We start from the raw sequence: 18,786 nt of genomic DNA on the forward strand, positions 1-18,786 counted from the left end.
AACCACTTGCCGACTGCCGCAAGTACATATACTGCGGCGGTCAGCCCCGGCCAGGCAAAGTGACGTACCGGTACGTCACTAGCCTGTCACCGGCTTGTGAGCCAATAGCGGGCGAGCGCGCGCCCGCTGAGGTGCGCGCCCGCCCCGGCTCGTTCCCTAAGAAGTCAGTGCGTGTGACCGGCGGACCCGATGTCCGCCGGTCACTCGCGATCGTTCGCCGGGAAGGGAGAAAGGCAGGCGGCTAATGTAAACAAGCCGCCTGTCATTCTCCCCTGTGTAAAAATGGAGATCAGATGGTTCTACTATGTAGGACCGTTGATCTCTGCTTTTACACTAGTAGCTATGTCCCATCACAGTTAGAAACATGCCCCTAGGACACACTTAACCCCTCCCTCTCCAATACAGTTAACCCCTTCCCTGCCAGTGTCATTTTTACAGTAACAGTGCATATATATATATAGCACTGATTACTGCAGTAATGTCACTGGTAACCCCAAAAGTGTCAAAAATGTCAGTCAAGGGTTCGATCTGTCCACCGCAATGTCGCAGTCCCGCAAAAAACAATCGCAGATCGCCGCCATTACTCGTTAAAAAAAAAAAAAACACCAAAAATGACAAGAATCTTTCCCTTTGTTAGTAAACGCGATAACTTTTGCGCAAACCAATCAAAATACGCTTTTTGCAATTTTTTTTTACCAAACATATGTAGCATAAAACAAATTGCCCGAAAATGTTAAAAAAATTTTGATTTTTACATTTTTTTTTGGGAACTTCATATAAAAAATGTGAAAAATATTTTTATTTTTGCAAAATTGACGCTCTTTTTTTGTTTATAGCGCATGATCAAAAAATCGCACAGGTGATCAAATACCACCAAAAGAAAGCTCTGTTTGTGGGAAAAAAAGGACGCCAAATTCGTTTAGGTACACCGTCGCACGACCGCGCAATTGTCCGTTAAAGTCACACAGTAAAAAAAAAAAAAAAAAAATCGCAAAAAAAAGCCTGGTCGGGAAGGAGGTAAAATCTTCCGGGGCTTAAGTGGTTAAGAGCCAAGGTCAAACTCTGTATCTAAGCCTCTCCTGCTCCCTCCAAAGCAGGATTGTCCATGTGGGGTGTAGTTGTCCTTTAAGGACAGAAGTGTTGGAACCATGTAGGATAAACAAGATTCATTTTCCCCAACGCATACACTTTTTTCAGTTCAATATATTTTAGTAATAGTTCTGAAATCACAGAAAGCCGTGAGCAGTCAAAATAATCCGACACTTATAATTCAATTCCAGCAATTTTCTGCTAGTAGAAAAATTGGTTCTTCTTAGATGAACACATTAAGCAAGATGACATACGGTCATGGTTTATAGTTTGAAATTGACATCATTGTAAAAATGGCTTTTAAATGAGCCCAGTTATACAAATCAGGGTCATTGCTAGAAAGTAGGCCGAGGCAAGACTGCGGTGTGGGCTGAAGAAGGAAAGGGAAAGCCAATTAGTTTTCTTTCAGCGGAGGACAATGGCGGCTGTGTTACGGTGCCCAGACCTGACACAGCGGCCACATCTTGGGCACGGGGTCAGAGGATCCAGCTGGGCTCCGTTCTGCATGTCTGCTTTTACTGCCTCCTGCACAGAGGAAAGCCTGTCTGTAGGCCTCCAGTCTGCTCACGTGCTTATTCCTGGCTTCAAAGCTTCTACTCCTGCCCCGAAAAAACGCATTTCATTTCTCCACAGAGGCCCAACAATTACACTACTGGCAGGATTCAAGACACTTTCTACTGAAAAAATAGTCAATTAGATTTGTTTAGGTTCTAAGCCCTGGGCACGATCCATCAGAGCCCTCTGCCAACACGACCTGCATTCACATCACACAACTGGCATCCACTGCAATTTCTGAATGTGGACTGAACTCACAGCTCCACTCAAAGGAACATTGTAAATAGAAATAAGACTTTAAATCCATTCATCAGAATCTTTTCATGCTTTGTGTATTCCTTCAGGATCTGTACAGAAATCTAAAGTGAAACTATGTGCAGGAGCTTCCTGTAATACAGACCGGCCACTGCTGCTCTCTCTCCTGGTGCAGGGTGATTGGTCTTGTCTCCGCCCCCTCCTGTAGTTTTCAGTAGGAGGCCTGTACAGGATGGAGCCAGCTGGGTCCCTCCCACAACTCTGCTCTCTACACAGGCTAAGATATGAGGTCACTGCTACTCTGCAAGGTAATATCTGGGTTTGCAAAAGCACTTGGTGCACACAAAATGATTTTATAACCTTTGTAGATATTGAAGAAGATATTTATATGTAAAGTCTTTGAACTGAAAAATGCAAGGTCAGCTCAACATGCCCTGAGCCCCTTCCATTTACAAATATCACCACTGTTAGTCGGTGTAACATGCGTCTGCAATCAATAAAAGCTACAGTTATAACGTAACCAATGTCACTAATCAGAAGATCTTCATGTCATCAGTGGGCAATGATTTGTTGCAAAGGTCTGTGCTGCACAGTGCCCAAGTTGTTATACAGATATGTGTCACAGTGTCAGGTTGCAATCATTGTGCGCTCCCTTGATATACAGATTTGTGTCACAGTGTTGCTAGGTCATCACTGAAAAATATATCATTATATAAAAGTGTGCAACAAGTCATCAAAGTGACATGTGTAAAACTAATATGTGACACTGTGTAACCATCTGTGCCGTCTGTCACGTCACATTGCTGCATTGTGTAGTGTATTATTATAAAGGAATGTGTCATCCTTGTGTAGTGTATTATGCAGAAATGTTTACTAGAGTCTCCCATTGTGCAGTGTGTCGTAGTGTCACCATTGTGCAGTGTGTTGTAGTGTCATCATTGTGCAGTGTGTTGTAATGTCACCATTGTGCAGTGGGTGGTAGTGTCACCATTGTGCAGTGTGTCGTAGTGTCACCATTGTGCAGTGTGTCGTAGTGTCACCATTGTGCAGTGTGTCGTAGTGTCACCATTGTGCAGTGTGTCGTAGTGTCACCATTGTGCAGTGTGTTGCAGTGTCACCATTGTGCAGTGTTGCAGTGTATCCATTGTGCAGTGTGTTGTAGTATCACCATTGTGCAGTGTCGTAGTGTCAGCATTGTGCAGTGTGTCGTAGTGTCAGCATTGTGCAGTGTGTCGTAGTGTCAGCATTGTGCAGTGTGCCGTAGTGTCTCTCATTGTGCAGTGTCGTAATGTCACCGTTGTGCAGTGTGTCGTAGTGTCACCGTTGTGCAGTGTGTCGTAGTGTCTCCATTGTGCAGTGTGTCGTAGTGTCATCATTGTGCAGTGTGTTGCAGTGTCACCATTGTGCAGTGTCGTAGTGTCACCATTGTGCAGTGTGTCATAGTGTCTCTCATTGTGCAGTGTCGTAATGTCACCGTTGTGCAGTGTGTCGTAGTGTCACCGTTGTGTAGTGTCACTATTGTGCAGCGTGTCGTAGTGTCACCATTGTGCAGAGTGTTGTAGTGTCACCATTGTGCAGCACATCGTAGTGTCACCAGTGTGAAATGTGTTGTAGTGTCACCATTGTGCAGTGTGTCATAGTGTCACCATTGTGCAGTGTGTCATAGTGTCACCATTGTGCACTGTGTCGTAGTGTCTCTCATTGTGCAGTGTCGTAATGTCACCATTGTGCAGTTTGTCGTAGTGTCGTCATTGTGCAGTGTCGCAATGTCACCATTGTGCAGTTTGTCGTAGTGTTACCGTTGTGTAGTGTCACTATTGTGCAATGTCTCGTAGTGTCACCATTGTGCAGTTTGTCGTAGTGTCATCATTGTGCAGTGTGTCGTAGTGTCATCATTGTGCAGTGTGTCGTAGTGTCGTCATTGTGCAGTGTGTCGTAGTGTCACCATTGTGCAGAGTGTCGTAGTGTCACCATTGTGCAGAGTGTCGTAGTGTCACCATTGTGTAGAATGTCGTAGTGTCACCATTGTGCAGTGTGTCGTAGTGTCACCATTGTGCAGTGTGTCGTAGTGTCACCATTGTGCAGTGTGTCGTAGTGTCACTATTGTGCAGTGTGTCGTAGTGTCACCATTGTGCAGTGTGTTGCAGTGTCACCATTGTGCAGTTTGTCGTAGTGTTACCGTTGTGTAGTGTCACTATTGTGCAATGTCTCGTAGTGTCACCATTGTGCAGTTTGTCGTAGTGTCATCATTGTGCAGTGTGTCGTAGTGTCATCATTGTGCAGTGTGTCGTAGTGTCACCATTGTGCAGAGTGTCGTAGTGTCACCATTGTGCAGTGTGTCCTAGTGTCACCATTGTGCAGTGTGTCCTAGTGTCACCATTGTGTAGAATGTCGTAGTGTCACCATTGTGTAGAATGTCGTAGTGTCACCATTGTGCAGTGTGTCGTAGTGTCACCATTGTGCAGTGTGTCGTAGTGTCATCATTGTGCAGTGTGTCGTAGTGTCATCATTGTGCAGTGTGTCGTAGTATCACCATTGTGCAGAGTGTCGTAGTGTCACCATTGTGCAGTGTGTCGTAGTGTCACCATTGTGCAGTGTGTCGTAGTGTCACCATTGTGCAGTGTGTCGTAGTGTCACCATTGTGCAGTGTGTCGTAGTGTCACTATTGTGCAGTGTGTCGTAGTGTCATCATTGTGCAGTGTGTCGTAGTATCACCATTGTGCAGAGTGTTGTAGTGTCACCATTGTGCAGAATGTCGTAGTGTCACCATTGTGCAGTGTGTCGTAGTGTCACCATTGTGCAGTGTGTTGCAGTGTCACCATTGTGCAGTGTGTCGTAGTGTCACTATTGTGCAGTGTGTCGTAGTGTCACCATTGTGCAGTGTGTTGCAGTGTCACCATTGTGCAGTTTGTCGTAGTGTTACCGTTGTGTAGTGTCACTATTGTGCAATGTCTCGTAGTGTCACTATTGTGCAATGTCTCGTAGTGTCACCATTGTGCAGTTTGTCGTAGTGTCATCATTGTGCAGTGTGTCGTAGTGTCATCATTGTGCAGTGTGTCGTAGTGTCGTCATTGTGCAGTGTGTCGTAGTGTCACCATTGTGCAGAGTGTCGTAGTGTCACCATTGTGCAGTGTGTCGTAGTGTCACCATTGTGCAGTGTGTCCTAGTGTCACCATTGTGTAGAATGTCGTAGTGTCACCATTGTGCAGTGTGTCGTAGTGTCACCATTGTGCAGTGTGTCGTAGTGTCATCATTGTGCAGTGTGTCGTAGTGTCACTATTGTGCAGTGTGTCGTAGTGTCATCATTGTGCAGTGTGTCGTAGTATCACCATTGTGCAGAGTGTCGTAGTGTCACCATTGTGCAGTGTGTCGTAGTGTCACCATTGTGCAGTGTGTCGTAGTGTCACCATTGTGCAGTGTGTCGTAGTGTCACTATTGTGCAGTGTGTCGTAGTGTCATCATTGTGCAGTGTGTCGTAGTATCACCATTGTGCAGAGTGTTGTAGTGTCACCATTGTGCAGAATGTCGTAGTGTCACCATTGTGCAGTGTGTCGTAGTGTCACCATTGTGCAGTGTGTTGCAGTGTCACCATTGTGCAGTGTGTCGTAGTGTCATCATTGTGCAGTGTGTCGTAGTATCACCATTGTGCAGAGTGTTGTAGTGTCACCATTGTGCAGAATGTCGTAGTGTCACCATTGTGCAGTGTGTCGTAGTGTCACCATTGTGCAGTGTGTCGTAGTGTCACCATTGTGCAGTGTGTCGTAGTGTCACCATTGTGCAGTGTGTCGTAGTGTCACCATTGTGCAGTGTGTCGTAGTGTCATCATTGTGCAGTGTGTCGTAGTGTCATCATTGTGCAGTGTGTCGTAGTATCACCATTGTGCAGAGTGTTGTAGTGTCACCATTGTGCAGAATGTCGTAGTGTCACCAATGTGCAGTGTGTCGTAGTGTCATCATTGTGCAGTGTGTCGTAGTGTCACCATTGTGCAGTGTGTCGTAGTGTCACCATTGTGCAGAATGTCGTAGTGTCACCAATGTGCAGTTTGTCGTAGTGTCATCATTGTGCAGTGTGTCGTAGTGTCACCATTGTGCAGTGTGCTGTTATACAGAATTGGCTGTAACAAGCAGTAAGGGTCTCTTTCTCATTTCAGATGCTGATCCTGAAGAATGACCACCAGCCTTCTATACCGAAGACCAGGATTATTATGAGTTAAACACTCAGGTTCCTGCTGTAAGAAATTCAGAATCGGGCCGAGCTGCACAGACAGGAGGGAGTCGGAGATCACTATGCTACTATTGTGTGTTCTGCGATTAGAAGTTCCGGGTGTGTCCTCAGAAGGCAGCTCACATCTATTGGAGAAAAATGTGCCCCATCCATGCCAAGTAAGACCACAGAGCTCAGCCATGGAACCCTCAGCTGATTGTAAGCCAGGCCAGCTACACTGTCCATGTTTCTTTCTACTTTCCATCCTAACATTAAGCAGAAGCTTTATTTAGGATTCCTGTGGGTTAGATCTCATATCAAGCTGATGCCAATTCCATACAATATGTGCCGCTAACATAAAACACAGAAAACTAGACAAGAGAAAAACGTACAAGCAGATTCTTTCACAGGAGATTTCCTGCAACACAAACCTCAGCAAAGAGATGGGAATCATTTTATTGCCAACACTGAAATGTCCCCATCATCCTGAAGTCCCTCTCTCGTCATCATAAAAACTATCTATTAGAAATAAAGGCATTGATAGATTACACCACCCAGAATGTAGAATTTCAGTGCCAGAGATGGAAAAAACTCTGTGTGCATTTTTACAAGCGGATGACGCTTTGGGCAAAATAACAGTATTCCAATTTCCTACAAAACACTGGCAGCGAGTGGCGGAGTGTCCCTTCCAAGGCAGCCAACCTAGGGTGAAAATGAGAAGAATCTTTCCATTCTTACATACACTATATTGTCAAAAGTATTGGGACGCCTGCCTTTACACGCACATGAACTTTAATGATATCCCAGTCTTCATCTATAGGGTTCAGTATTGAGTTGTTCCACCCTTTGCAGCTATAACAGCTTTAGTTCTTCTGGGAAGGCTGTCCACAAGGTTAGGAGTGCGTCTATGGGAATGTCTGACCATTCTTCCAGAAGCGCATTTGTGAGGTCAGGCACTGATGTAGACGAGAAGGCCTGGCTCGCAGTCTTCATTCCAAAGGTGCTCTATCGGGTTGAGGTCAGGACTATGTGCAGGTTAAGAATGTTCCTCCACCCCAAACTCGCTCATCCATGTTTATGGACCTTGCTTTGTGCACTGGTGTGCAGTCATGTTGGAACAGGAAGGGGCCATCCCCAAACTGTTCCCACAAACTGGGAGCATGAAATTATCCAAAATGTCTTGGTATGCTGACACCTTGAGAGTTCCCTTCCCTGGAACTAAGGGGCCAAGCCCAACCCCTGAAAAACAACTCCACACCATAATCCCACATCCAACAAATGATTTGGATCAGTGCACAAAGCAAGGTCTATAAAGACATGGATGAGTGAGTTTGGGGTGGAGGAACTTGATTGGCCTGCACAGAGTCCTGACCTCAACCCGATAGAACACCTTTGGGATGAATTAGAGAGGAGACTGCGAGCCAGGCCTTCTCGTCCAACATCAGTGCCTGACCTCACAAATGCGCTTCTGGAAGAATGGTCAAAAATTCCTATAGGCACATTCCTAAACCTTGTGGACAGCCTTCCCAGAAGAGTTGAAGCTGTTATAGCTGCAAAGGGTGGGCCAACTCAATACTGAACCCTACAGACTAAGACTGGGATGCCATTAAAATTAATGTGCATGCAAAGGCAGGCGTCCCAATACTTTTGGTAATATAGTGTATCTTCTTCCCTGTCTTTGCTCTCTCCCCCTTTTCATTCCCAGATCCCAGACCTGGGTCCCTTCCCCCTTAACTAGTACCTTGAGTATCGCTCATCCTTAGGCAGGGAAACCATTTATATGCCTGCTGACTGGCCTGTAGTAGCAGACAGGAAGCTATTAACACATATAGATGTCAGCGCATTTATTACACAAAAAGAACATCTACTCCCTCACTCCCCTGCATAAGTAGGATAAATATCCGCCTCAGATATATCTCTCAAAATACTGTAATTATTGGCATGTTTGGAGTATCTAGAAGATAGTGGGGATGATTCACTAAAACTGGAGAGTGCAAAATCTGGTGCAGCTCTGCATAAAAACCAATCCGCTTCCAGGTTTTTATCAAATCTCAAAGGATAAGTCCACCCTAAATCTGAAATCCCTACATCTATATAGACCGCCATGATCTAACACTAACCTATCTAGCCCTGTAAAGAAGAAATCAGCACACATACCTTTTTTTGAAGCCGATCCGGTCCGGTCTCCAGCAGCAGAAGCTCTGCAGAGGACAAGGCCGACAACGGCTGTGAAATGAATGGGGAGTGACGTCACCCATAGACTTATGCCTCGTACACACGTTCAGATAATCGTACAACTTATGGTTCGCATTTTGTTGCATGATACTAATATCGAATTCAACAATGCATACTAAATGTATGATTTTTGTTGTACGATTCTGGAAAAGCTTCCTGGTTGTGTAGCTACGTATCAGATGGTGCAAAATAAAAACAATGGCAGCCCGGCTTTTTCCGTGCCATTTTAGTGTTTCTGATCATGCGCGGTCTTTGTCTATCGATTTTTAGTGGACGCACACTGTACTGATTAAACGATTGTCGTTTGCTAGGCTATCGTACCACAGAAGTTTTCGTGTTTGTCCATTTGGATTTTGTTGGACGAACTGTCGTGATTGGCTGTCGAAAGCTGTGTACTAACCATCAGATTATCGTGCGATCAAATCTAAAGCGATTATTTTCGCACGATTATCTGAACGTGTGTACGAGGCATTACTATGGGGCTTCCATTGTCGGCTGCGTCCTCTACACTCGCATACACAGCGAAGCCGCGGCTGACAGCTCAGTGTGGGATCGGGTCGGATCGGCTTCAAAAAAGGTATTTATACTGATTTCTTCTTTACAGGGCTAGATAGGTTAGTGTTAGATCTTGGAGGTCTGTAGATGCAGGGATTTTACTGTTAGGTTGGACTTATACTTTAGCTGGACAAGCTGTAATTAGAAGCCGATTGGCTACTATGCACAGCTGTACCACATTTTGCACTCTCCAGTTTGAGCAAATCAACTCCATAGTGTTGCCCTAATGCCTCATACACACGCAACGATTATCGGCCGACCGATCGGCCGTATTTTGTCCAGTGTTGTTGTGTTGGTGCTCTAGACTGCACACGAATTTTATCGGCCAACAAAAACCAACATCTGAAGTGATGTCATGTGCTGGTTTACTTTCCGTGTGTTTTTTCTTCTCTGAGCATGCCCAGTCTTGCTCATCAGATTTTTGTCTGCCGAAATCTGTACTGACTGACGGAAAATCGGCCGTTGTGTTGACGGCCAACAAAAATTTTATAGCATGCACACCAGATTTTATTCGGCCGAAAAGTCGCAGTCGGTTGTCGAAAGCATCATACTAACAAGCCGACAATCGGCCGATCGGACGTTGGCCGAAAATTCACGGCCAACAATCGGTGCGTGTGTACGGGGCTTACGGTTGGACTTATACTTTAGCTGGACAAGCTGTAATTAGAAGCCGATTGGCTACCATGCACAGCTGTACCACATTTTGCACTCTCCAGTTTGAGTAAATCAACTCCATAGTATTGCCCTAAGGCCCCGTTCACACACTCCGTCCGTCAGACGGAGTCCGTTTTTCTCAGCGGGGAATCGATCCGCCGATCCCCTGCTGAGCAGGAGGATGACAGCTGTGTCTCCGTGCTGTGTGCGGAGACACAGCTGTCAGTTCCCCATACATCTCTATGGGGAAAATCAGATGGGAACGGACCGTCGGTCCGTTCTCATCCGATCCCATACGATCCAATCCACTGGACGGATGGAAAATAGGGTTTCCATCCATCCAGATTTGACCGATCGGATCGGATGTCAGTGGACATGTCTCCGCTGACATGCGATCCCCCATAGGGATGCATGGGGGGACCGTTCAGATCCGCCAAAAAAACTGACAGGCGGATCTGAACGGTCCGCCTGTGTGAAAGGGGCCTAATTTCAGGTCTTACTACCCAACTTTGGTTGCACACCTCTGATATCGATAACGTCATTCATGATGTAGATCATATATATACTCCATAGGATAGCAGACTATATTCTTAACAAACATATAAAAGTACACATGTACCCTTACCTCCAAGTTATCGAGCGAGCGCGTGATACTGAATCTTTTTGATCTTCCATGAGACCTCCGACCTGAGGAGCGTGGCGGCCCCTGGACCAATCCGCTTGAGTGGCCGAACTTTGAGCTCTGCAAAAACAGCATTTTTATCATTATACAATTATTCTTTAGATGCAACAGATTTATAAAGATCTGAACATTTCGATTCAAAAGGATTGGCCAACAATTTCCCTATTCTTCAAATTTTGCTTTAAGCACAGCAAATTTTTACCAACACATGGTCAGTGGAATGCACCAAAAGATTACGACTTGCTCAGCTGCAGGAGGAGGCACGGAGCACAGCGGCTATGATTCAAAGACGACAGTTTAAGACCATAATAAACAATAACATTTTTCTTCACAGAAAGTTTTATCGTTTCTTCTGAAATTACATCCACTAAAAACAAACCCGAGACAGATGACTCTGACCCTTCTGGGTAATAACACGCTGTTTGTTCACATCTCTCTCTTGGCTATATAATACAACAAACAATGGGATTCTCACCGCTCAGAAAGCTGAAATTTGTCCACATAGAAATTATGGGACTCCAGGGTTCCTTTATATATACAAACTGAATACTCACATCTACCAGCAGGTGGCACTGCAGGAAAAATCTACAACCCACTTTGCCAGATTCCCTGAAAGTTCATTAGTGGCCCTTCCCCCCTATCATTACAAAGAGTACTATGAATCATTTGTCGGAGAGAAGGGATTTCTTTGTAATATGCATTTATCTTGTTATTAGGCTAAATTTATTTTTTTACTTTTTTTTTGTTTTTTTTTTAAATTAAAGCAAAACTTTACCCATAACAACTTGATAAAAAATATAATGTTATTTAGCAAGGAACGAACATTCCACATTATTAATTATGCTACCAAAATTTGTATGTCCTGTCAATTCTCTCCAGCATTGCTCCTGTTTCTTCTTACTGGAGGCTGCCATTTTGCTGAAGCCCAGAGCCCCTGAACAGCAGTAAATCATAAAGCGGAACTAAAACCATCGATTTTACAGTTTTAAAAAAACAGCTGGAATGCCAGGATTGCTAACAGTCACAATTGCTTTTTGTCCTCAACCAAACAATAAAACCATCAAAGGCTGGTGGTATATCTGATGACATGTGCAGAACCATGGCAGTTGCAGATCAAACAGAAGCAGCTTCCTTGGCTGTAAAGGATAATTCCGCTTTAAGGGCCAGTTCAAGCCATAGAAACGCAGTCCAGATGTGTTCCAGATGCTTTTCTGCATGTGCCTTTTTGACATATTTTCATTACAGTTCAGAAAACATTCAGCATGTTCTATATTTTTTTCTGGAACTGGAACGCACTGGGACAGACCACACTTGTGTGAACTAAGCCTTTGGAAAGCATCTAACCTACTAGCCATGCATTTTTGGTGCAAAAAAAATGCACTGGTCTGCACGTGGTGTGAACTGGCCAGGGACTGCACGTGGTGTGAACTGGCCAGGGACTGCACGTGGTGTGAACTGCCCAGGGACTGCACGTGGTGTGAACTGCCCAGGGACTGCACGCGGTGTGAACTGCCCAGGGACTGCATGTGGTGTGAACTGCCCAGGGACTGCATGTGGTGTGAACTGGCCAGGGACTGCACGCGGTGTGAACTGCCCAGGGACTGCACGCGGTGTGAACTGCCCAGGGACTGCATGTGGTGTGAACTGCCCAGGGACTGCATGTTGTGTGAACTGCCCAGGGACTGCATGTGGTGTGAACTGGCCAGGGACTGCACGTGGGGTGAACTGCCCAGGGACTGCATGAGTTGTGAACTGGCCAGGGACTGCACGGGGTGTGAACTGGCCAGGACTGCACGTGGTGTGAACTGGCCAGGACTGCACGTGGTGTGAACTGGCCAGGACTGCACGTGGTGTGAACTGGCCAGGGACTGCACGGGGTGTGAACTGGCCAGGACTGCACGTGGTATGAACTGGCCAGGGACTGCACACGGTGTGAACTGGCCAGGGACTGCACGTGGTGTGAACTGGCCAGGGACTGCACGTGGTGTGAACTGGCCAGGGACTGCACGTGGTGTGAACTGGCCAGGGACTGCTCGTGGTGTGAACTGGCCAGGGACTGCTCGTGGTGTGAACTGGCCAGGGACTGCTCGTGGTGTGAACTGGCCAGGGACTGCATGCGGTGTGAACTGGCCAGGGACTGCATGCGGTGTGAACTGGCCAGGGACTGCATGCGGTGTGAACTGGCCAGGGACTGCTCGTGGTGTGAACTGGCCAGGGACTGCTCGTGGTGTGAACTGGCCAGGGACTGCATGCGGTGTGAACTGGCCAGGGACTGCTCGTGGTGTGAACTGGCCAGGGACTGCTCGTGGTGTGAACTGGCCAGGGACTGCATGCGGTGTGAACTGGCCAGGGACTGCATGCGGTGTGAACTGGCCAGGGACTGCTCGTGGTGTGAACTGCCCAGGGACTGCTCGTGGTGTGAACTGGCCAGGGACTGCATGCGGTGTGAACTGGCCAGGGACTGCATGCGGTGTGAACTGTCCAGGGACTGCACGTGGTGTGAACTGGCCAGGGACTGCACACGGTGTGAACTGGCCAGGGACTGCTCGTGGTGTGAACTGGCCAGGGACTGCATGCGGTGTGAACTGGCCAGGGACTGCTCGTGGTGTGAACTGGCCAGGGACTGCTCGTGGTGTGAACTGGCCAGGGACTGCATGCGGTGTGAACTGGCCAGGGACTGCTCGTGGTGTGAACTGCCCAGGGACTGCTCGTGGTGTGAACTGGCCAGGGACTGCATGCGGTGTGAACTGGCCAGGGACTGCATGCGGTGTGAACTGTCCAGGGACTGCACGTGGTGTGAACTGGCCAGGGACTGCATGCGGTGTGAACTGGCCAGGGACTGCATGCGGTGTGAACTGGCCAGGGACTGCACGTGGTGTGAACTGGCCCTACGACTATCAGAAAATTGGCCTTTACAAATTCAGCAGTGCCTAAAAATGGAGAGCAACTGAGCATGTGCAGAGCAGGGTGAGACCGCGTATTACCGGATTTTATACCTATTTTTAATGTTATATGTAGCTATGTCTGCAAAAGGGGCCAGCCTGAAGTGATCTAGCAGGACCTCATTTTCTGCCTAAAGTTCCACTTTAATTTCATTTATAGTTTTCAACATGGGAACTTAAAGTTGATCTCCAGAGAAAAGAAAAACCCAGAGCTGCATGCAGGCAGGCTATGAAAGTGAATGCAGACGTAGCAGCTACAAGGACACAGCCACATGTCAAAGTTGTCTGTCAGGGCCACACACCACCTTCTGTGAATGAGGCCTAAAAGTTCATCATTTGTTCAAATGAAGGAGCAAGTGAACTGGAGTGGTCATAAGGATAAGCTGGTCAACTGGGTCCTCTCTGGACTTCACTTCTCTTTACTCCAGCCACGCGGTGCACGTTCAGGGAAATCTCGGACTAAACATATTATCATGGCAACTAGGATGTGCATCCCTATCCATTGGAGGAATACTAACCCACCGATGGTCAGGGAGTGGTTTTTGAGATTAAACAAAACGCAGGAAATGGAAGAACGTATTTACATTGTACAGGACAGAATGTCCCCTCTTACCAAAATCTGGGCATGCTGGATTCTTCTTTCAAAGACTACGTCTCAGTATATGCAGGTAATGTTCCCTAGCCAATCTGATCAGGCTGGTTAATCCTATGGGGCCACTTTGAGAGATGAAGGTCCCATGGAGGAGGTTTGAGTGGAATGTGGGGTGCATGGGGGTCCCGAGGGGTGGAGGGAGGCAGACAGCCACTATTCCTACTTTCATGACTCTGATGGCTCAACTGTTCCAGGTACAGGAGCGAATAAGTGTCCATGTGGCAGTGCTACGGAGGTAGCTTCATTGAGTGAGTTGCCTAAGGTAGAGGCCGAAATGAGGTGGGTAGGGGCTCTCTCCCACGTTGAGATGGTCCACGACTTGTCCCATATAACTCCCATATTCTTTTTTATATTTTTCTGATTTTCATCTCCTAGTTTCCCCTTCTCCGTTCCTTTCTCCCCCCCCCCCCCCTCCTCTTTTTGGGATGGGAAGGGAAATTGTTCCCCCTCCCCTTTTTTTTGTGTGTTTGTGTCCCCCCCCCCTCTTCTTTTCTCCTCCAGCGGATGAAGAAATAGCCTGGTTAGTGGAATGGACAGACAAAGTTAAGTTTAGCCAGAGCAGCAGATGCATTTCATCTATAGGCTTTGGTGAAGCTTTATCAGGAATTTGTATCTCTGTAAGTATGGCATGGGGTGGGCATGATACCTTGGCTCAGTCTGCTCAAGGCCTAAATAGACAGTCAGGGGGGGTTGTTGGGTTGGAGGCTGGGCTGTTGGGTGTTGGGGTTGTTTTTTTTTTTCTCTTTCAGTTTGTTTTTTCCATTTTTTTGTTCTACTGGAGATATAATGTCACACCATTAAGATGTTGGATTGCATTGTATTTATGTTTTCGCTGGTTTAGGGTTACAGATTGGTAAGACCCCGTTCACACTGGGGCGACCTATCAGGCGACCTGGTCGCCTGACAGGTCGCCGTAGGTCGCCTGCCATAGTGAAGCTGTGGACCCGTTCTAATAGGAGCGACACAAGTGGTTCCGACTTAGAAAAAGGGTCCGGAGCTTCTTTGGGGCGACCTGGAGCGACCTGCATTGACTTCAATGTTATGAAGTCCGTGCCGGCTGCTCCGAGGTCGCGGTGCGAGCTGCGCGCCGCGACCTGTGAGGTCGCCCCGGCAAGTCGGATCGCCAGTGTGAACGGGGTCTGACTCCTTTCGTTGTTTATTTGTCTGTTAAATTTTCAATACAACTTTAATGGAAAAAAGAAAAGATAAGCTGGGCATATCTTTCCGATTTGCAATGATTTCCAGATCGCGGGCAGATTTGCGGTGATTCTGCCCGCGATCCGCTACACCAACATGTGAACGTAGCCTCAAGAAAAAAATAAGAAAAGCCATTTTCTTAATCTTGTTTCTTTCCGCAGCTTAGTGGATGCCCCCTAATTATTCCTACAGTGCCTTGCGAAAGTATTCGGCCCCCTTGAACTTTTCAACCTTTTGCCACATTTCAGGCTTCAAACATAAAGATATAAAACTGTAATTTTTTGTGAAGAATCAACAACAAGTGGGACACAATCATGAAGTGGAACGAAATTTATTGGATATTTCAAACTTTTTTAACAAATAAACTGAAAAATTGGGCGTGCAAAATTATTCAGCCCCCTTAAGTTAATACTTTGTAGCGCCACCTTTTGCTGCGATTACAGCTGTAAGTCTCTTGAGGTATGTCTCTATCAGTTTTGCACATCGAGAGACTGAAATTTTTGCCCATTCCTCCTTGCAAAACAGCTCGAGCTCAGTGAGGTTGGATGGAGAGCGTTTGTGAACAGCAGTTTTCAGTTCTTTCCACAGATTCTCGATTGGATTCAGGTCTGGACTTTGACTTAGCCATTCTAACACCTGGATATGTTTATTTGTGAACCATTCCATTGTAGATTTTGCTTTATGTTTTGGATCATTGTCTTGTTGGAAGACAAATCTCTGTCCCAGTCTCAGATCTTTTGCAGACTCCATCAGGTTTTCTTCCAGAATGGTCCAGTATTTGGCTCCATCCATCTTCCCATCAATTTTAACCATCTTCCCGGTCCCTGCTGAAGAAAAGCAGGCCCAAACCATGATGCTGCCACCCCCATGTTTGACAGTGGGGATGGTGTGTTCAGGGTGATGAGCTGTGTTGCTTTTATGCCAAAGATAACGTTTTGCATTGTTGCCAAAAAGTTAGATTTTGGTTTCATCTGACCAGAGCACCTTCTTCCACATGTTTGGTGTGTCTCCCAGGTGGCTTGTGGCAAACTTTAAACGACACTTTTTATGGATATCTTTAAGAAATGGCTTTCTTCTTGCCACTCTTCCATAAAGGCCAGATTTGTGCAGTATACGACTGATTGTTGTCCTATGGACAGAGTCTCCCACCTCAGCTGTAGATCTCTGCAGTTCATCCAGAGTGATCATGGGCCTCTTGGTTGCATCTCTGATCAGTCTTCTCCTTGTATGAGCTGAAAGTTTAGAGGGACGGCCAGGTCTTCGTAGCTATGCAGTGGTCTGATACTCCTTCCATTTCAATATTATGGCTTGCACAGTGCTCCTTGGGATGTTTAAAGCTTGGGAAATCTTTTTGTATCCAAATCCGGCTTTAAACTTCTCCACAACAGTATCTCGGACCTGCCTGGTGTGTTCCTTGTTCTTTATGATGCTCTCTGCGCTTTAAACGGACCTCTGAGACTATCACAGTGCAGGTGCATTTATACGGAGACTTGATTACACACAGGTGGATTCTATTTATCATCATTAGTCATTTAGGTCAACATTGGATCATTCAGAGATCCTTACTGAACTTCTGGAGAGAGTTTGCTGCACTGACAGTAAAGGTGCTGAATAATTTTGCACGCCGGATTTTTCAGTTTTTTTATTTGTTAACAAAGTTTGAAATATCCAATAAATTTCGTTCCACTTCATGATTGTGTCCCACTTGTTGTTGATTCTTCACAAAAAATTGCAGTTTTATATCTTTATGTTTGAAGCCTGAAATGTGGCAAAAGGTTGAAAAGTTCAAGGGGGCCAAATACTTTCGCAAGGCACTGTATGTGGTACTGAAGTGTTAATTTTGATGACAAATTTTGATTTAGTTTTAGTCATAGTCTTTTGACAAAAATGCCATTTGAGTTTTAGTCATACTTTAGTCAACGAAAATATTTCCGTTGACAAAATGAACACTGGTAACAAGCTCTGATTGAAATTCCATATTCCTGGTGACATGACAGCAAAGTTTAGGTAGGTGATGTTGTTATCTGGCCATTTTTAAAACAGTGCTGTGTAAAGATTGTCAATGTAAAACACCATGGAGCATACCACAATCACAAGACTGCTGGATTTTCCAGGCAAGAAATCTTGGAACAGACCTCTAAAGCCTGGGAGTGTCTCTGCAACTGTCCTACTGGACCTGCCAGGATTTTGAAGAAAGTTCCAAGTATACGGATGCTGAGCCAGAGATTCCTCCTACAAGTCTGCCTGACAATATCGGAGAAAAGCATCGGTTCAAGCTCATCATCTGAGCATGCTTTTTTTTTTTTACTGGTCAAAAACAGTGGCAAACCACCAAAAATAACTATGGTGATAAAACTTTCAACACATAGAAAATGATGAAACTAGGGAAAAAGAAAATCTGTGCCTGCTTCCATTTTTTTCTTCAATTTCTAGTGCATAGAACTGCAGAGAGCACTCAGCTAGCAGGACCATGTAACGCTCACCTGGCAGGATAATATGACACTCACCTAGCAGGACCAGGTAACGCTCACCTGGAAGGACAACATGACACTCACCTAGCAGGAACAGGTAACACTCACCTAGCAGGACCAGGTAACACTCACCTAGCAGGACCAGGTAACGCTCACCTGGCAGAACAACATGACACTCACCTAGCAGGAACAGGTAACACTCACCTAGCAGGACCTGGTAACGCTCACCTGGCAGGACCAGGTAACGCTCACCTGGCAGGACAACATGACACTCACCTAGCAGGACCAGGTAACACTCACCTAGCAGGACCAGGTAACACTCACCTGGCAGGACAACATGACACTCACCTAGAAGGACCAGGTAACACTCACCTAGCAGGACCAGGTAACACTCACCTGGCAGGACAACATGACACTCACCTAGAAGGACCAGGTAACACTCACCTAGTAGGACAACATAACACTCACCTAGCAGGACCAGGTAATGTTCACATAGCAGGACAACATGACACTCACCTAGCAGGACCAGGTAACGCTCACCTGGCAGGACAACATGACACTCACCTAGCAGGACCAGGTAATGCTCACATAGCAGGACAACATGACACTCACCTAGCAGGAACAGGTAACACTCACCTAGCAGGACCAGGTAACGCTCACCTGGCAGGACCAGGTAACGCTCACCTGGCAGGACAACATGACACTTACCTAGCAGGACCAGGTAACGCTCACCTGGCAGGACAACATGACACTCACCTAGCAGGACCAGGTAACACTCACCTAGCAGGACCAGGTAACGCTCACCTGGCAGAACAACATGACACTCACCTAGCAGGAACAGGTAACACTCACCTAGCAGGACCTGGTAACGCTCACCTGGCAGGACCAGGTAACGCTCACCTGGCAGGACAACATGACACTCACCTAGCAGGACCAGGTAACACTCACCTAGCAGGACCAGGTAACACTCACCTGGCAGGACAACATGACACTCACCTAGCAGGACCAGGTAACACTCACCTAGCAGGACCAGGTAACACTCACCTGGCAGGACAACATGACACTCACCTAGAAGGACCAGGTAACACTCACCTAGCAGGACCAGGTAACACTCACCTGGCAGGACAACATGACACTCACCTAGAAGGACCAGGTAACACTCACCTAGTAGGACAACATAACACTCACCTAGCAGGACCAGGTAATGTTCACATAGCAGGACAACATGACACTCACCTAGCAGGACCAGGTAACGCTCACCTGGCAGGACAACATGACACTCACCTAGCAGGACCA

At 46.5% G+C, this 18,786-nt stretch overlaps 1 protein-coding gene across 1 annotated transcript in view; it reads right to left on the reverse strand.

Annotated features, from left to right (window-relative positions):
* Nucleotides 1–18,786, reverse strand: part of RGS12 (regulator of G protein signaling 12) — a gene marked incomplete at its 3' end in the record, with an annotated part of 381,119 nt that overhangs the window by 279,181 nt on the left and 83,152 nt on the right. The window contains exon 3 of the mRNA XM_082256415.1: nt 10,172–10,288. Within this exon, the coding sequence (XP_082112541.1) occupies nt 10,172–10,288 (117 nt within the window). The remainder of the gene's footprint in view (nt 1–10,171; nt 10,289–18,786) is intronic.

The sequence above is a fragment of the Pelophylax lessonae genome (assembly GCF_965119305.1).
Source record: "Pelophylax lessonae genome assembly, chromosome: 1".
In the NCBI taxonomy this organism is placed as follows: Eukaryota; Metazoa; Chordata; class Amphibia; order Anura; family Ranidae; genus Pelophylax; species Pelophylax lessonae.